The sequence below is a fragment of the Seriola aureovittata genome, chromosome 18 (genome assembly GCF_021018895.1).
Source record: "Seriola aureovittata isolate HTS-2021-v1 ecotype China chromosome 18, ASM2101889v1, whole genome shotgun sequence".
In the NCBI taxonomy this organism is placed as follows: domain Eukaryota; kingdom Metazoa; phylum Chordata; class Actinopteri; order Carangiformes; family Carangidae; genus Seriola; species Seriola aureovittata.
In genome coordinates, this window is record NC_079381.1 from 17249373 (window position 1) to 17267348 (window position 17976).

Below are 17976 nucleotides of genomic sequence, written 5' to 3' on the forward strand. Positions count from 1 at the left end.
GCACAGCGTTTATGCTTATTCTGTATTGATTTCAGTATAATGAGATCTGGCTTTGCATTAGTAATAGTGATGATATCTTTTATCACTCTTCAAATAGTCGAGCACTTTAACATGTGAGTGTAAAAGGAAAATAAATGTTTTGATATTGCCATAAACACTTACAACCATCGACATGTAATATCTATACTCTTCATTTGATAGAGAACTTTTGCATGTACATTAACTCAACAATAACTGTGCAAGCCCGTGGTAAATAATCGTGAATTAGTTACACACTATTGTATGTATTATGATTATAATATAAGCAGGACTTACACATTCAGATGCAGCTTTAAATGTGGTAACAAGTTATATAAACTGTGTTGACTCAACCTCACTGACAACCACTATACTACAGTGGTGGAATACAATTAAGTACATTTACTCAAGTGCTTTAAAGAAAAATTTAAAGTATTTGTACATGAGAACTTTATACTTCTACTCCACTACATTTCAGAGGGAAATGTTATGCTTTTACCCCGGTACATTTACCTGACAGCTATACTTACTTTACAAATTAAGATTTTTGCAACCAAAAGTTGTGATGGGCTTTTTCTCACTATTTTCAGAATTTTAACAAACCAAACAATGAATCAATGAATTGAGAAAATAATTAGGTGATTAGTGGATCATTAAAAATGAGCCTCACCTCAATGAACAACTGTAAATGCCCCCTGCTTCTCATTAATGCATGAGTAATAATAATCTGAAGATATAATATGTGTTAGTATAACAGTCACAGAAGCCATTTTTCTTCAGTGAGTACTTTTACCTGTTGTACTTTAAGTACATTTTCCTGATTATACTTACATTTGTTTACTGAAGTAAAATTTTAATGCAGGACTTTTATTTGTAATGAAGTATTTTTAGAATGGTAGTTGTACTTGTTCTTAAGTAAAAGGTCTGAATACTTATTCCACCTCTGATATTTTATCCACCACCTTGTTGGTTGGACTGATTTGGATTTCTCTGCCAGAAGGTGACCAGATAGGGAGGACATTTAAGAACACTGTCCCCCAGGACGTCTTCCTGGGAGACAACCTGAACACAGAATGACATCCCTGAATTCTGTGTGCTGAATTGCTCTGTGACGTCGTAACGGAGGCCGCAGCTCTCTGCGATTGTGGTCGGGCTGTTGTGCACGTGCAGTGTGCTGGCAGTGGGGACAGTGGCTTTCACTTCCAGTTGCTCATGTCCAACAGATATATTCACAGGCAACACCACATAGGCATGCTGAAAGCTCTCCCCAATGGTGCACTTGAGCTCCGTAGACCAACAGTATTCCCCAAGGTCTCCTGGGAAGAGAAACTAGTTTAGGAAGGCCTATACACAGCTTATCATTGAATAGACAGCATTACATAAAACAGGTCATTGTCGGTCAATCAGTGATGGATTTGGCATAATAGAAGCAACAGTTTTCACCACTGATGTTTCAGCATTTAGTTCAGGTATTATTTTTAGAACAAGCACAGCCTGAGAGATTTCATTTTGCAACAAAGCCTCCTTGAGCTGAAAACGCCACTGTTACTCCTTACCTTCTGTGGAGTCTGTAAGCCGTATATTATGCTGGTCCTGCAGTTGCAGCTTTCTGATGAACGTCATCCCAGTGCAGTCCATTAAACAGTCAGTCAGCTGTGTCACCATGCTGGCGATTGGTTTCAGCCTCAGCAACGTTTTCTTCTCTGAACATTCAGCTGCCCCTACAGCCAGCAGGAGTTGGGGCAGAACACCAAAAGACATCCACACAGTGAAATATTTTAACATTCTGTTCAGTATCAATAAAACATCAAATTTCTGGCAATGCTGAGCTGTAGGCCCCAATCTTGCTGTCCTCTTGTAGAGCTGTTGCTTTAATGTAGTCCAGGATAAATATATTTCTTGCGCAACCTCAGAATTATCAGTTAAAGCTCCACTGCAGCCACGAAAAGATTTCTAAAAGCCCTGAGTGCAAATATATGCACAGCAAAAACGATGAAGGCTTGTCAGAACATGTTGCTCTTCCTCCTGACCAGCGCCTGGTTTTCTGGAGTACAGTGCCAACATTTCTTCGTCTGCTATTTTCCTCCCTCTAGAGTTAGCATGTCACTGTGTGGCAGGCATCAAATCCTGAAAAACTGTCATAAGGAACGGCTCTAACAAAATCCTTTTTATCATACCAACCTTTGTCCAAAATAAAACTTCCCAAAACACAATAGTATATATTTCATTCATCTTTATTCAAAAATTGTGAGCATGAAAAAACTTTGTTTTGAATTTGTACAAATGATTAAGATGGTAAATCAGTGTCATAAGCGAAATAAAACATTCTACATTTGCAGAAGTGTATTGATGAAGTTCAGCTGATATATCTCTGCTGTGTTTTGTTCCACTTGCTAAAAAATACTGGATATATAATAATAATAGTGAGGTAAACTTGGTAAAGTGAGTGTGAGCATACAACCAAACAACAGACACAATGATTGTTGAAAAATAAAAAACTGTAACTGATAATAAGTCATGCTTAGAGACACAGAAAAGAAAAAAGAAAAACTTTGCTGTTAAAAATAAATCACACATTATGTGTAAGAAAATGTTTTGGATTAATACATGGTCTAATTAAAAATAATAGAACAGACACTGAAATGCTCTAAAAGTAAAAATCTGAATCTAAAAAATTAGAGTAAAATCAACTGGCCATTTTTTGGTCGTTGTTTTAAAATTACAATTTAGACACCATTTCATTCAGATTATATTTTGTCTGCCAGGCTTTGATCTTTCTATTTAGTTCTTTAATCAAATGAATTTACTGGCTGCAAAGCAATACAATGTGATATAACAAAATATGTAGGGAGTAAGTACTATGATTTTTTATTGATTTATTTTTTACACTTTGTTGTAATTATGATTAATTTCATTTTTTTTAGCCTGCAACATGATACCAAACAATGTTTTGTCGAGTTTTTTGTGTTTGCAGGGCAGCAGTGTCCCGTTTATCTTTTCTGCTGGTTGAAACATGAAAATGGAGCCAGGCCAATCGACGGTTGTGGAAAAACACAGAACAGATGTTGTTGATACCCAGGAGAAGTTGATATTACCTTTTAGGTGCAGGTAGTTTTAGCTGATGAACACAATCTTCTCCCTCCAAAATAGGCATTCATTAAAATTTTACCACATTAAAGACATTTTTGTGGCCTCATTTTGCCCATCAGGATTAAAGTGAATTCTTTTTCCATAAGAGGAAACAGTCATTTCACAGATCAGAAAAAAGACAACTGGCCTGTGAGAGGTTTTGGCTCTGGGCAGTCTCACATTTTTGGAGGGAACACTTAGTAACAGTTACTAAGTAACTATAAATAGCGCTCTGTCCTCATGAGATTTATTTAAAGATAAACTGGCAGCAAGTCACTTTGCTGCTTCCAAGGCTTGTTGCTGCAGAAATACTTGGATTTATTGACAGAACTGCATTTTTCTTTTTTGGTCGCCCTGCGAAATCTACGCAAACTTTTTTGGTAGCTGTTTAAAAGCAATAGCACACAAATGTAGATTGTGATTTGAGATTATAGATTATAATGTGTGATTGATCCCATAAAAACAAAGATAAAGAAAGAAATAATGCTAATAATTGATCAGTTTTTATGCTTGGTCGCTTCAACAAATCTGTGCTGCCACTTGTATTATTCTTTGTGGTTACAATAGAGAAACAGGAATGCAAAATTGAGCCTTTGCTTAGGTTCCCACGCTCAGTGTTGAATACACATTGTAATGATCTAAGATAACACACCTAAAAGCCAAGAGAAATAGTCTACAGAAGCAGCATCTGTTTGTGAGAGAAGATAGGCCTGCATATAATGATATTATCTACTTTTTCTGAAGTTTGTGTTTTTGTTTGTGTGCCAGGTGGCTCACAGATGTCACATACTCAGGGTGATAAAACAAACGTTACTCTCTGCTGGGCTGCGGGATGTCTCCAGGTCCACAGCCGCAGCTGCGGGTCAGCTGCACAGAGGACATGACGACGGTGCTGGACTCATCCATGTAGACGACAGGCACCGCTTCCTGGGAGTTGGGCTGACAACATGGCACCTGCGGAGCGACAAAGAGAGGAGGAGTCAGGCATGGTAACAGACTTTGATCCTGACATTGCAGAAACTGACCCACAAGACTGAACAAATGACTGAACTGAATTTATTTATTTTTTCTTCTAAGATATATAGTTCAGTTTATTGACACCAACTTTTAGTGAACATGAAGTAATAGACATTTACACTGACTGCAAAAAGGAAAAGGCAAACATTTGTTGCATGATACTTAAAAAACAAAGAAAATAAGAATAATTTTTGTGCTGCATAGATGTATTAACAGATTATTATTATTTTATGTACTGTTAAGCAAAACTTTCATAAAACTCCATACACTTAATAACATATGGATGAACTCCTTCACAGTTCACAGTAAAGTCTGAATTACAGGTGCAAAATGAGCCCTTTATACCCACAGGGAATCCTTACGTTTTAGTCATACAGTTATTATACCATCTTGTTTCCATAATACAGTTCTGCAGCACATCTCGGTTTTCTTGTTGACCAATTCTGGGAAGTGCCTTGGCTTTGTATTTGGAAAAGTGAATTTATGTTGGCAGTGAGAAGGAGAAAACTAAGCGTATTTATCATCAGCTCTTTCACCTCTATGCTACCTGCTGCTGGTAACTCCACTGAAATTCAGCCAGAGTGGTGGAAAGTAACCAAGTATTTCTATTTAATGCAACTTCATGCACCTACTCCACTAGTATCAGTACAATATAAAATAATTGGGGTTCGCAGACATGTGATGTCACTATTTAAATGTCTTTGTTAATTATACCTGAGAGTCAGCATCGTGCACATTGGTGTGGGACAGTGGACATCCCACAGGGTTCAGGTCAGGGTTGCAGAGTGCACACTGAACGATGGTGAGGCTGGAAGGATGGATCACCCAGTTGTCCCAGACCAGATCTAGCAAAAAATTTGAATGTATATTTACTATATTTTTCATGTATAAGTGAATGTAAGAATGGATGCACATAAACTACACAAAGAATATCTTCACACATTGCTGCGTACCTTCCATGAAGATCTCAGAGGCAATGGAGCAGCACTTCAGGGTTGTACTGTTTCCCCCATCAGGTGACACAGAGACTGCTGCAGCTGGAATAACATGGAAAAAGAAACAGTAACAGAAGATTGATTTAGACTTTTGGCCGGACTTGACAAAGGGTTCTCAGGCTGGAAAATGTTGGATCTGCAGCAGTTTCTAGGAATTTAGAATTCCACTAACCTGCAGTGTGTTTGGCTCTGTGAGAAACGGTGCTGAAGCTGCTCTGCCATTTCTCTCTGACAGTGTCCAGCCCACCAGCAGGCAGCCATGGCTCAGCCTGCAAGTTGAGAGCTCTGAGGAGACCCTTCCTGATGGACTGCAGCGACTCAGCATGGCACCTGAACATCACATACAGAATTATATTGAAATATAACATCAATGATTACACAGAAATCCTGGACATTTTACAAAAACCAAGTAAACTTATCTGTGTGAACATTACAATCAAAACACAAGGTGCATTAGTTAGTTATCTGTTCCAATACAGATGTTAAATCTCAACAACACACACTCTCTCACTATCCTCAATGACCTGTGGGAACAGCTTAGAGATGTTGGCCAAGTCAAAAGAGAGAAGTCTTGTGTTAAATGATAACGTTTCTGAGCAGTGTGTTACATCTCTGCACATTTTTCTTAGAAAACCAAACGTACAATTTGACTGTGGATCACCAACAGAATCTAGTATATCTCTGTAACTCATGTGAAAGGGCCTCAGCACACACGCATCCACACAGATGTCTTAATATGCAATCTGATAGACACGTCAACTGCAGTGAGGCTATTTAAAAAATATACACAATATATATTTCACAATTATTTTGGACAATATTGAAAAAGAAGGTTTTAAATGTTCCTTGCTTACAAAGAAATGCCACTACTAAGAAAAGCAAAACACTGCACTGGCACACACAAGTGATATAATCTGCCAATACAGGCTTGTGTGTTATCAAGTTTGATACTGACCTGTGATTGGAAAGAGGAGAATTAGCAGAGGTTGCTGGCTCTTCCTTGGTTGGCTGCAAGACAAATGCAACCACCACTGAAGAGCCCAGAAGCATCGTCATGGCGATGAATGCAAAGGACATGGTGGATGAGCCAGATGGTCTAGCTACTTGGATGAACTGGATTCGAGTCAGACGAAAAGGCTGCTGTTGGTTCTGTGCGTCTGGTGGGTGGAGGATTAAGGAGTCACGAGACAGGGATGCTGTCCTAGGTATTGTTTGTCAGGGCCTGGGAACCTGGGTTTTTATCTTCCTGTACCCCAGCTTGGCCTTGAGATACTTAACATTGTTGTCTTCTCCCCTGTTCCGTGTGAGAGAGTAAGAGGAGGATGATCCAGCGTACGGCAAACAGCCAAGATTGAGAGGTGAGAAAACAGTATGATATATAAGCATACCACATTACGACATACTATGATACATCACAGTTCACAACAGATCACAACATGCCCTTTATGTACTGAAGCTTTAAGGTTGCTAAAATCATTTTACTTCTCACCACCAGTATCTTATGTGCCGATCAGCCATAACATTAAAACAGGTGATTGGTTTTAATATTGTGACTTTTCTGTGTATATTTGAGTCAAGCCATTAAGGTGTGGAAAATAACTGAAACTACAAAGTTTTAAATCAAATTACTAATGGTTCAGAATGAACTCTTAAAACAGGTCACAGATATACACCAATCAGCCACACCAATAAAAACAGTCACATGTTTTATTTTGTGGCTGATTGGTGTATATCCTCATATATACGTCTTAACTTGTTCCTGCTTCACATCGGCACATTATGGTTTAATCTGCGTGAAATATTCAAAACCAAGATTTGTGTGCTGCACCGTTCCATTAAATAAAACTATTCTAGATGTCTTGTGCATTGTTTTATGCAACTTCCTTCAAAATCTACCCTGACATATTTGGTATGTTTGGAAACTTTAGGATCTCCTCTAGATATCAAAATGAAGCTGTTTGGGTTTGAACAATGTTTGACCCTCTAACAGGCCCTAACCAGCATTCAGAGGGGCCACAGGCCACAAAAGCAGGAACCAGAAGCATCTGACAGCCTCTGAAGCATCAGAGACTTCACTAGTAGATAACATTAAAAAAAATAAGCTGTCCATTATTTTCTGCATGTGGGTAGTTATCAGTTTCTATTACAACTCCCATTTTTTGGCCTGACATGAAAGGCAGAAATCTCCCCTGATAGACATTATAACAATAGTTCCCCTACAGTTGTCATTCAAGGACAGGACCCGTGAAGTGAAGAAATGTAACACAAAGGAAAGCAATAATGAGTGCTGCAGGTGATGCTAATATCTGAAAGCGCAGAGCAAAAAAATATTTGGCAGTGTAACAGTTGTGCAAGGGAGGATCAGAGACATGCAAGGAATGGTAACTTCAAGTCCTGAGTTGCCCTCTCCTCTCCCTCTCCTCTCCCTGAGACCTAAACTAAGAGACAGTAAACAATAATTCACAAACAGTGCAGAAACTGATATAAGATTTGCAATACTGTCTTTTGCAGCTAATATAAAATAACAGGATGATTCTGAAGTGAAGATCATGTTCATTACTGTAGGTTTGCATCTTATATCTGAGAGGCAGACCTGCAGGAAGTAAAACTGCATTTCTTAGTCCATGCATTAGTCCATCAGCGTACTCTGCATTAAGTCTGCAGATAGAGAGTGAATAGGACATGTATATTGTAGATGTTTCCATCCATTGTCCTGCATCCGTTTCCATTTGTTTCCAACAAATTAAAAAAGATGCAGTCCAGTCAGTCATTAGTGTGTTGGTACTTTTAAAGAAGTGAATACTTCTTCTTTCATGACCCCAAAGCACTTTGTGTACTTAAAAACCTATCTGGGCATCTTAACACAAATATGTGATGAGATCTTGCCAAAGATGTTTAACAGGTCTCAACAACTGTGTGAAGATCTCCATCACATTAGGTTATTGTCAGATCTCAACTTCTCAATGCTGGAGTATTTCCAGACATGCAAACCATAACTCTACAGATGTAAGATTGTTTTGTTTTTTTGGTGTTTCATTGGTGAAATAATTGGTGTAACAAAAATACATCATTAGATTGTTCATACAGCAATAGGTAAGTAGCATTTTACTGTTGTAGCTGGTTGAGGTGGAGCTATATTTTACATACAGTTCAGTAGTTTAGTCCAGCAGTTGTGAGATGATTAATGAGGATAGGAAAAAATGACACGTTTGTAAAAAGTGTATTTGGACTTTGTTCTAATTGCAGTTTTTTTGTTTAATGGTTATAGTCAAGTAAAGTACATGTACCTTAAAGTTGTACCTAAGTACAGCCTTGGAGTAAATGTACTTAGTTACATTCCACCACAGCTAGTGAGCCACATTGTTTCAGTGTTCCTTCATTATGATGAATGTGGGCATTGTCCTGCTGCTGTAAATACTCACTATTGCACCAAATTCCATTCATCCACTGCTTAAAATAGTCCCCAACAAACACTGTGTACTCATGTTTGGGTAAAGTTTCCTAAAAACTACAGTGTCCAATGTTTTTTTTTTTAGGAATGTTTTTTAATGAAAGTATATATTAGCGATTTTTTTGAAGATGTGCATTTTCAGTGGGAACAAATCACTTTGGGTCGAGTACCAAAGAAAAATTAAAAAAAGTTGCAAAAAAAAAAATTAAAAAATTAAAAAATTGAGAGAGTGATTAATGCATTGTTGGTTTCTGACTTTTCATGGGATTTTCTGACGCTAACATAAATAAACACACAGAAATGTGCACAGACAGACACACCTGAGGTCACTGTGGGATACTGCAGCTTTAGACTTCCTCTAACCACGCATGAATGAACACAGTCCTTGAGTATCAGACGTCTCCCACCATTTCTTTCTTGTAGTGCTGCTGGGAGTCACACTCCTCCTGGCTGGGATTCACAAAGAGCTTTTATACACAGATGAAGGATTGTGGAGGATGCATGATGCAGATGTTCCACAAGCAGACAACAGAGATGACATTCTTGAAATGTATTTCAACACAGGAAAAAAAAAAAAGAAGGGAGTTTTACAGGCTCATTGACAGCTGGTTACTTTTCATCAATGTTTAATCTAATATGGACTGTAATGTAACAGGATTGAAATTCACCTGTAGGAAAAACATTACTATAGAGATACATTTTAAAATGCATGTCTGCACACAATGTAATTCCCATAGTCCTGCAAAGAATACTTCCTTTCTTAAGCATATAATCTTTTGTTTTTGTCAAAACCATAAGAAAGATATCAGATGTTTTTCTCAGCAGTCTGGGGTATGATGTTTGATGTTGACCATGGCAGAGGTCTGTGTTCTCTGAATGCCCTGCTAATTATTTAAATAGTATATAAATAAATAATTTAAAAGAAACACAAGATGATATTCGTTTCTATGTATAACTTTTATAGTGCATTTCTTGCTTGTCTTCATAAAATATTTGCGTATAAATGTCTTATATTTCTTGATGTTTTTATATGCCCCAATATGAGCACAAATACAGTCATTTCAAGCTCACTTCTTGCGTTCAACGGCTCCCCTCCTTTTTTCTGAATATTATCACTGATCTACTTGGGATGCCTTTTTTCCCCACTGTTTTTTTTTTGTGGATATATAATTATGTCCACCATCTGCAGAGACACATCAATAATAGTGACTGTCATATGTTCAAAAACATCTGAAGCTAAAGATACAGTACATCGAGCCAAATGGGTCAAATGAACAACCTCTGCACATAATATTAGGTAAGTGTTTTTAAATAATTTTCTCTGTTACTGAACCTGTACTTTAATTTAGAAATATATCTGCATTTATTGAGGTCAGATTTACCGGTGGTGAGTTAATTGTTAATGGAAACAGCGAGAGTATATTGACGGTAATAGCTGTCATATCAGTCAGGACTTGAGCCGAGGCCAGAACCTCCTTTCATAAACAGTTGCTGCCCTTTATCAGAGCCCTCATCCGTTGATTCAGCGTAGATGCCGCCCGTAGTAAGGGTTTAACCTAATCCACTTGCATCTTGTTTTGTTTAAGTGATCACAAGGTCTGTCCAAGACACTTGGCTCTGCTGTTCACAAGCCCTTTGTCGGTGTGTGCTTGTGATTATTTAGAGTGTGGCTGCAGAAAAACGGACATCCAGTTCTAACATTACAGACACTGGGACATTTGCTGCTGTGCCTGGGAGATGGAAACGTCTGAGAGATAATGTGTGGCTGTAAAATTTGTAGGAAAAAAAATGACAAGGTGTCTTTAAAGATGCTGAGGAAGTGAGAAGAGGTGATGAAAAAAAGGTAGCGTGGCCAGGTAAGGTTACTTTGGGCCAATCCAGAGCTTTTATTTGGCTATGGATTGTTCTGTTTTGGTTGAGTGGAGTTCTTATTCTATCCATACTTTTGCAATTATATTGTAAAAGATCCAGTAATTACAAGTTATAAGAATTATTTCTCCAAATCATTTTAATTTGTGTATGTTGTTGTTTATGATATATTATATATTATTTATAATCAACCTTTTTTCTAACATCAAAAAGTGTAGTGAAATTGATTAAAATAATAGGAAAATGTGTTATGTTGTATATAGAGATCTATTATTGCATTATTGCAGGGCTGCAAAACACAAAGTCAAATATCTCGGACTCAAACATGAAAGTATCTTGGTCTCAGTGAAAACAGCAAAGGGTCATGGGATGTGGCATGGGAAAGTCAGAACCACAGCTGAAGAAATGTGACAGAGGTGCGGCCTTTTATCAAAATCCCTTTAGTGAATAGTCAAACTTTTAAAAAGAAATGTTCCAAATTATTGCAGTAATTCAATGTCTGTCATTATCTTTTTTTTTGTCATTTTTAGTGAGCATCTCAGTTCCAGGTAAATATCTGTTTTATTCCATCGTGTCTTTACACTTAACAACTTGAGTTAAAATCTATTGGAGAAAAAAAAGTCTCAATTAGCTAAAATAACTTTTGCAATCTCTTCTCAATTTTTGCACACTCTGTGAAGCTGCCACTGGTGAGTCTTTCAGTCTAGATCTGACACAGTGAATGAATGTGCTGGTCGTGAAAGAGGAAAATTACCTCAGCAGTTTCTCTTTCTCTCCTCATTCTCATTCTCAGCAATCAGAGCGGCTCTGTTGATCCAGCGCTGGTACCGTCAGTACGTGGCCCGGCTGGAGATGAGACGCAGGTGCACGTGGAACATCTTCCAATCTATTGAGTATGCAGGAGAGCAAGACCAGATTAAGGTGAGGTTAAATAGTTTTGGGATGGACAGACATTCATGGTCCCAAGAGGATGAATAATAATGACTTTGGTGAGCCCCTGACTTCTCCTGTAGCATCACCATCAAGTTGACATGTGGTTGAAAGTGAAATGTTTCACTTATTCCGTGAAATATCTCAAAATTGGCTCAGAATTTTGTACACACATTCACGGTTCCCAGGTGATAACTTCAAACAAGTCTCTCAGTTTTCCTCTAAAGCCACGAGCTGGTTGACAGTTCTTGGAGAGATTGCCATGAAATTCGGTACAAACATTCATGGACCACAGACGATGTATTGTAATATCTTTGGTAATCCTTTGACCTTTCCTCTAGCTAAAAATGATTGATCAACTGACTAATTACTTGATCAAAAGAAAATTAATTTCAGTCCAGGTTCTCAAATGTGAAACTTTGCTGCTTTTCTTGGTCTTACATTGTAATGTGAGCTTTGCGTAGTCGCTAAAGAAGTGATTTCAGGATGTGAAATTGTACTCCAGCATATTTTGGATATTTTTTCATTATCAAATGTTAACATCAACATGATCACGTTGTCGTATATACATGAGCTGCCAGCATGGTTGTAGACTTGTATGGATATTTGGTTGACGCTGTGAATTAACCTTGATTTTCAAATTCTCCTTTCTCTTCCTGCAGCTCTACAGTTTTTTTGGCTTCCTGATGGATCACTTCACCCCAGCCAGCAGTGAAAGTAAGACAATGACTGGCAACTTCTGTTTTAATTCACTGACTTGTAGATTTCATTAGATTACTGACAGTGACATAATCTGAGCTCACCCGCTCCACCCCCTGCTGAGAAACGTAGAGTGGCTTTCCCTTACCGCACTGCTCCACTTCCCTTTTGTTTTCCCTCTCTGGCATTAATGCAGGAAACCTAATATCGCACATCTTTCGGGAGAATGAAATCTGTCGTGACTCGGAGTGGGAGAGATATTTTTGCTACAAGAGCATTGAGGTACCTGACGGCTACACCGGCCCTCATCTGACCTTCCCTATGACCTTCTGTGGGGTGTCAAAGCTGGTGGAGGCCTTCAAGCACAAACAAGTAGGCACACAAGCACATGAAGCACTCTCACTGCAGATACAAAAGCAGACAAGTTTCTAATGGTTGACGTTTTCCTCAGCACTCTTTATTCATATGTGTTTGTTTTTCCCAGTAGCAGCTCCATGCTCGATACGTCCTGCAGCTTCTTGGAGAGACTTGGAGATGTCTAAGAATTCTTAAAAATATCAATCATGTCTCCACCTGCCATACAAAGGAGATTACCATATGCGGTACACAAACAGCAGGACCTTTCCTGGACATATTTTGCTCTGATATTTTCTCATACATTCTTTTCATTGCCACGAACATAAACGCATTACTTATTCCTACCCAGGAGACCTACATGGGCACCTTGAAGACCTGCTGATGATATTCTATAAGGTATTCGCAACATGCAAATCAACATGTCATCAGTGAGTGACGTTTGTGTTAATTAATACCTGGAACTTAAATCTGTCCAGAATGGTTTGCCATCCTCGGAGAAACCGTACGTCTTCAATGGAGATTTTGTGGATCGTGGCAAAAACTCCTTAGAGATCCTGCTCATCCTGTTTGGGTTCCTGCTGGTCTATCCCAATGACGTCCATCTGAACAGAGGGAACCACGAGGACCACATTGTTAATTTGAGGTACACTCGGCCTGGCTCACAGTATGCACGCTGCTTTCTTATTTTTACACGCCTTGTTTTGTTCTGCCTGTTGTTTTTCATATACGGCTGAATGCAACCTACAGCTGATGTGTAAACTAATCTGCTTATTCATTGGGTGTCTTCTCCAGATATGGTTTCACTAAAGAAGTTCTGGGAAAATACAGGGTAGGTCTTGTGTGTTTTGCTCTGACCTTAGTATTACAGTATATAGGTCTCAGCCAAATGTATCCTCAGCGGTTGAAGAAGTATTCGTATCCATTAACAAAGTAAAAGAAGCAATACTCCAATTGAAAAGTAGGCCATTATAAATAAAGGTTATTCATTCAAAATAGTACAACTTAAGTAGAAATAAAATAAGTATTATCAGCACAACATGTGTGACTCCCATCATGGGTGTTATGGTGCGAGCACGTGTTATTTAATTGGCACCAATGACTGAGGATTAAAGGATATTCAGTATTTTTATCACTATCAGCAAATGATCAAAATCAAATTGCAATCCATCCAAAGGGCAATCCATCCAATAATTATTATAAGATATTTCAGTCTGCACCAAAGTGGTGGAGCAACAGACAAACATCCATAGAGCAACACAATTAGCGTGGCTAAAAATTGCCCACATGAATAAGATATGGAGTCCATTATAATAATCCATCCAATTGCATGTAAGTAATCATGAGCTTGACTTGGTCTGCAGCTGCACGGCAAGAAGATCCTAAAGCTTCTCCAGAAGATCTTCAGCTGGCTGCCTCTGGCCACAGTGATCGATCACAAGGTGCTGATTGTGCACGGAGGGATCTCTGACAGGACAGACCTCGACACGCTAGCCCGAGTTGACAGACACAGAGTAAGAGGGGCGTTCAGCATCAATTAAATGAATGAATTTTGTGCAAAATCTAGAAATATGATCATAAAATATCCAAAGTGGATGTGTATGTGTATTTAAGCTGTGTGTCTTTGAATGTGTGCAGTACGTGTCGGCCCTCAGGCCTCCTAAGCCGACCCATCATGCAGTCAACGGCAGCAAGACTCAGACAATGAACAACGATAACCAGGAGTCCTGTGGACCCGTGGAAGGCCGCCGTCGAGTGTGTTCTCTGACTTACCAAAGCTCGGCACCGGCTCAAAGGCACAACCTCCCACGCCGCTCGCTGCACAACCTGCCCACGAGCAGTCAACTCAACTGGTCAGTGGAAGAGGAGCTAAAGAGGAGGCGCAGGCTGGCTGGGTTTGACCAGTCCTATGGAGAGCTGCAGAAGTCTGACTCTGACTCAGACCCGGAGCCTGGAGAGACAGTGGAGACAGATGAGCATGAGTGGAAACAGGTGAGTGTTGGAAAAGAAACTGGATCTCAGCAGTTGTTGTTGTTTTGGCACGCATTTTAATATTTTGTGACTTTGCTATTTGGTCTTTTGTTAGCTGTTACAGAATGTTTTTTACTATAACTGATTTATCTACCCAGATAGTGGATATGTTGTGGAGTGACCCCATGCCCCAAAATGGCTGCATTCCCAATGAGGTGCGAGGTGGAGGCTGCTACTGGGGTCCAGATGTCACTGAAGAGGTGTTAGGAAGACACAACCTGCAGCTGCTCATCCGCTCCCATGAGTGCAAACAGGACGGCTATGAGTTCTGCCACAACCGCAGGGTGAACACAAAGAGTCACATAAGGCACAGGTTTAGGAGGGAAAGTAGAGTTTAAGGTGGAATACTGAATATGGAAACAAGTACTTGTAGTGTTGAGAACACTGTAGGAGCATGAATCCTCTCGTTTAATTCAGTCTGTGAGCTTTTAGTTTTAGAGAATTTACCAACTGTCTCCTGCTGCATTCAGGTGCTGACTATATTTTCAGCGTCTAACTACTATGAGGTGGGCAGCAACAGAGGAGCATACATCAGAATGGGCCCTGATCTGGTCCCACACTTCATTCAGTATCAGGCCAGTCAGACGAGCAGAGAGCTCACTCTGAGACAAAGGTAACTAATGTAAAAAAGGCTCATTTAAGATATCAGAAAACAAGTTATAGAGCTTTTAAACACTTTTAATTAAGTAATTTAGGGGGAAACAAAAAGCTTTGTGCGAAGAATGATACTTTTGATACATTTTTTTTTTCTCTACCTGGTCTTTGCCAGTGTTGGGTGGACGGAGAGATCAGCTCTTCGAGCTCTGAGGGAACAACTGTTTGTACATAAGTCAGATCTCATCAGTGCCTTCCAGGAGTTTGATCCTAACAACACAGGTACACTCATCTACAACAGAGAAGTGCCATTTCATCACCTTCTAGTTGCAGTGTCTGAATGTAAATATTTGGTCTATAGCCCACTGTATCTTCCTGTCTGTGTCTCAGGGCTGATCAGTCTAAGGCACTGGGCCAGTGCCACAGAGACTGTACTGAAACTGGGTCTGCCCTGGAGGGTGCTACGCCCTCAGCTCGTCAGCAGCACCCAGTACGGCATGATCAACTACCAGCAGTGGATAAAGGAGCTCTCAATCACTGAGCCCAAACTTGAGGTCAGCCTTATCCCACTAGCTTCAGTGTGTTGTTTCTCTCCCTCTCTGAGACACACAAAGAGTTGAAAAATCATAATGGATTCGTCCTTCCCATTGCAGATATCCGACACCAGCATCCTAGAGACTATGTACAAAAACCACTCCAACCTGGAAACTATCTTCCGAATCATAGACACAGATCACTCTGGTCAGTAAGCAGCTTCGCCTAATTCTTTTTCTACCTTTTCATACCTATACATTCTGCCCTATTTATTTCATCGGCCGGGAATATAACACCCCCACTTGTCAGAGAGACAGAGGTATTTCTATCAGTGGTTGACATAGAAATTTAAAACCAGCTGAAAATAAATCCACAAAACATGCAGCGTTTGACACAACATAGATTTTCTTTGCCACAAGTTTGAGCAGTTTAAAAATGACGGCTTGTTCCCCCGTGTCACTGACCAGGTTTGATCTCTTTCGAGGAGTTTCGTCAAACATGGAAACTCCTGTGCTCTCACCTCAAGACAGAGATCAGCGACGAGGCCATCGCAGACCTGGCCCAGAGCATCGACTTCAACAAGGACGGGAGCATCGACATCAATGAGTTCATGGAGGCGTTCCGGCTGGTAGACCTCTCTGCACATGCCTGAGAGCCCCGACCAGGAACTGTAGCTGCTGTAGTTGCTGATTGGCTACATAGAGAACACCAAGAACTGTCTTGAGTAGATGCGCCTGGACACTCATCTGTGGAAATTTGAATGAACAGTAGTATTTCATCCACATGACCTGGGAGGACTGAGAGTGCATCATTGTTTATAAGATACAAACTAAATCTTTTCTACCTCGTAGACTTTTTCTTTCTTTTTTTTTTTTTTTTTTTTTTTTTTTACAGTATTAATTTTTCATTCAAGTTTATTCAAGAAGTGTAAAGTGTATTTTATAACCACCTGTTTAGTTATGTTTAAAAAAAAAAAAACCTCAAACACATGTGGTGCTGTCTTTTCCTTTTAATACTGAGTGAGCTGTTGACAATGCTGGAGCCAGTCAAGTTAGGAATTAAAAGGAACTGCACTGATCTGACACATCAGTGTGTTTACACACTTGGAGAGTACCCTGCATATGTGACAAAGTTATTTGAAGTCTTCTGTAGCTCCAGAGGGAGCTGTGCAAAACTGGATAAATTACCTCAATGAAATGTGTGGTTTGATGCATTGTCAACTATGTCTGAAGTCTATAAGCTTTGAAAATGAAAAAAAAAACAAGGGGTGTGGAGTTAGAAAGAAGTGACCTTACCTGACCTCTGTAGTCCGCAACATCAGCTACTACTGCTATAAAAACACAGAGTCTTCCACAGAACCATCTGTAGTCAGGTTGTACTGTGTGGGTAATGTAGGTACCAGGTTTTGACAGAAGGAAGAATGTGTGGAATAAAAAAAATTAAATTAAATTAAAAATCATATCTGGTTCTGCTGCATTGATTTTTACCCCCCCCCCCCCAACTCTCCAGCATGAATCCAACAATGTTACAGAACTGTAATCAAAGTGTTTACGTGTTTAAAAGAGAGACATACAAATTACACACTCATTTAGGGTGATTTTTTCGTAATGGAATTTGTATTCAATTGTGTAAAGATCAAATGGCCCACAATCATGTGGCCTGAGAGACATTTGATCAAGGATTAAAATTCAAAATAGCGTTTTAAAAATGCATTCCAACAGATTGTAAAAGCGAACACAATGTATGTATGAGAATCATAAGCATAAGTGGAGCTGGAATGATTAGGCATTGACAGGGGAAAAAAGTTAAATGTTTCGATAACTGATTAAATGAAATTGTTCAAGTGATTTTTCACAGGTTCAACTTCCCAAACGTAACAAACTTCTGATTTCCTTTGTCTGTGTGAAAAAAAAAAATTATTTAAAATACTTAAAAAAAAGAAAAAAAAAGAAAAGATGAATAAATAACGAAAATAATTCTCAGTATTTAATCAATCCATTACTATGATTTCTGGAATTGCAGAGGTATTAGCTATTAATCTATTTCTGTCAATATTTGTCATTACTACTAAGTAATGACAAATATTGTAGTACTACTTACTACATTAAGTGTTTTTGCTTGTTTCCAGTATAACAATCATGCATCATCTTATTCTGCAGAACTAGCATCACAGTCATTAGGCGCTACTTCCACAAAGGTGTGAGCAAGTACATGGATAATTTATTTCTATCTGTGCTCTCAAAACCATGGTGTAATTCAGACCCTTAGGATATGGGTGAGCCGTCTGCATGAGGGGATATAATCTTTCTGAAAGCTGCTTAATCAGTTCAACTGCCAATCAGTCTTTCATCCTTA

At 39.1% G+C, this 17976-nt stretch overlaps 2 protein-coding genes across 2 annotated transcripts; one reads left to right on the forward strand and one right to left on the reverse strand.

Moving 5' to 3' along the window:
- Positions 1 to 2236: 2236 nt before the first annotated feature.
- gsdf (gonadal somatic cell derived factor) lies at positions 2237 to 6420 on the reverse strand. The gene is made up of 5 exons (XM_056404340.1): positions 6115 to 6420; positions 5332 to 5489; positions 5118 to 5201; positions 4879 to 5009; positions 2237 to 4101 (listed from the first exon to the last, which is right to left on the reverse strand). Exons 1-5 carry the CDS (start codon positions 6234 to 6236, stop codon positions 3958 to 3960), a joined length of 639 nt encoding a protein of 212 aa, XP_056260315.1. The 5' UTR covers positions 6237 to 6420; the 3' UTR covers positions 2237 to 3957.
- Positions 6421 to 10153: 3733 nt separating this feature from the next.
- LOC130186959 (serine/threonine-protein phosphatase with EF-hands 2-like) lies at positions 10154 to 17102 on the forward strand. Its single transcript, XM_056404338.1, has 17 exons — positions 10154 to 10466; positions 10767 to 11027; positions 11273 to 11400; positions 12072 to 12126; positions 12305 to 12480; positions 12596 to 12710; positions 12815 to 12861; positions 12942 to 13108; positions 13258 to 13294; positions 13827 to 13976; positions 14101 to 14454; positions 14592 to 14777; positions 14964 to 15106; positions 15263 to 15369; positions 15478 to 15641; positions 15741 to 15828; positions 16089 to 17102. The coding sequence occupies exons 2-17, from the start codon at positions 10949 to 10951 to the stop codon at positions 16271 to 16273; spliced, it is 2181 nt and encodes a 726-aa protein (XP_056260313.1). The 5' UTR covers positions 10154 to 10466; positions 10767 to 10948; the 3' UTR covers positions 16274 to 17102.
- Positions 17103 to 17976: the final 874 nt, after the last annotated feature.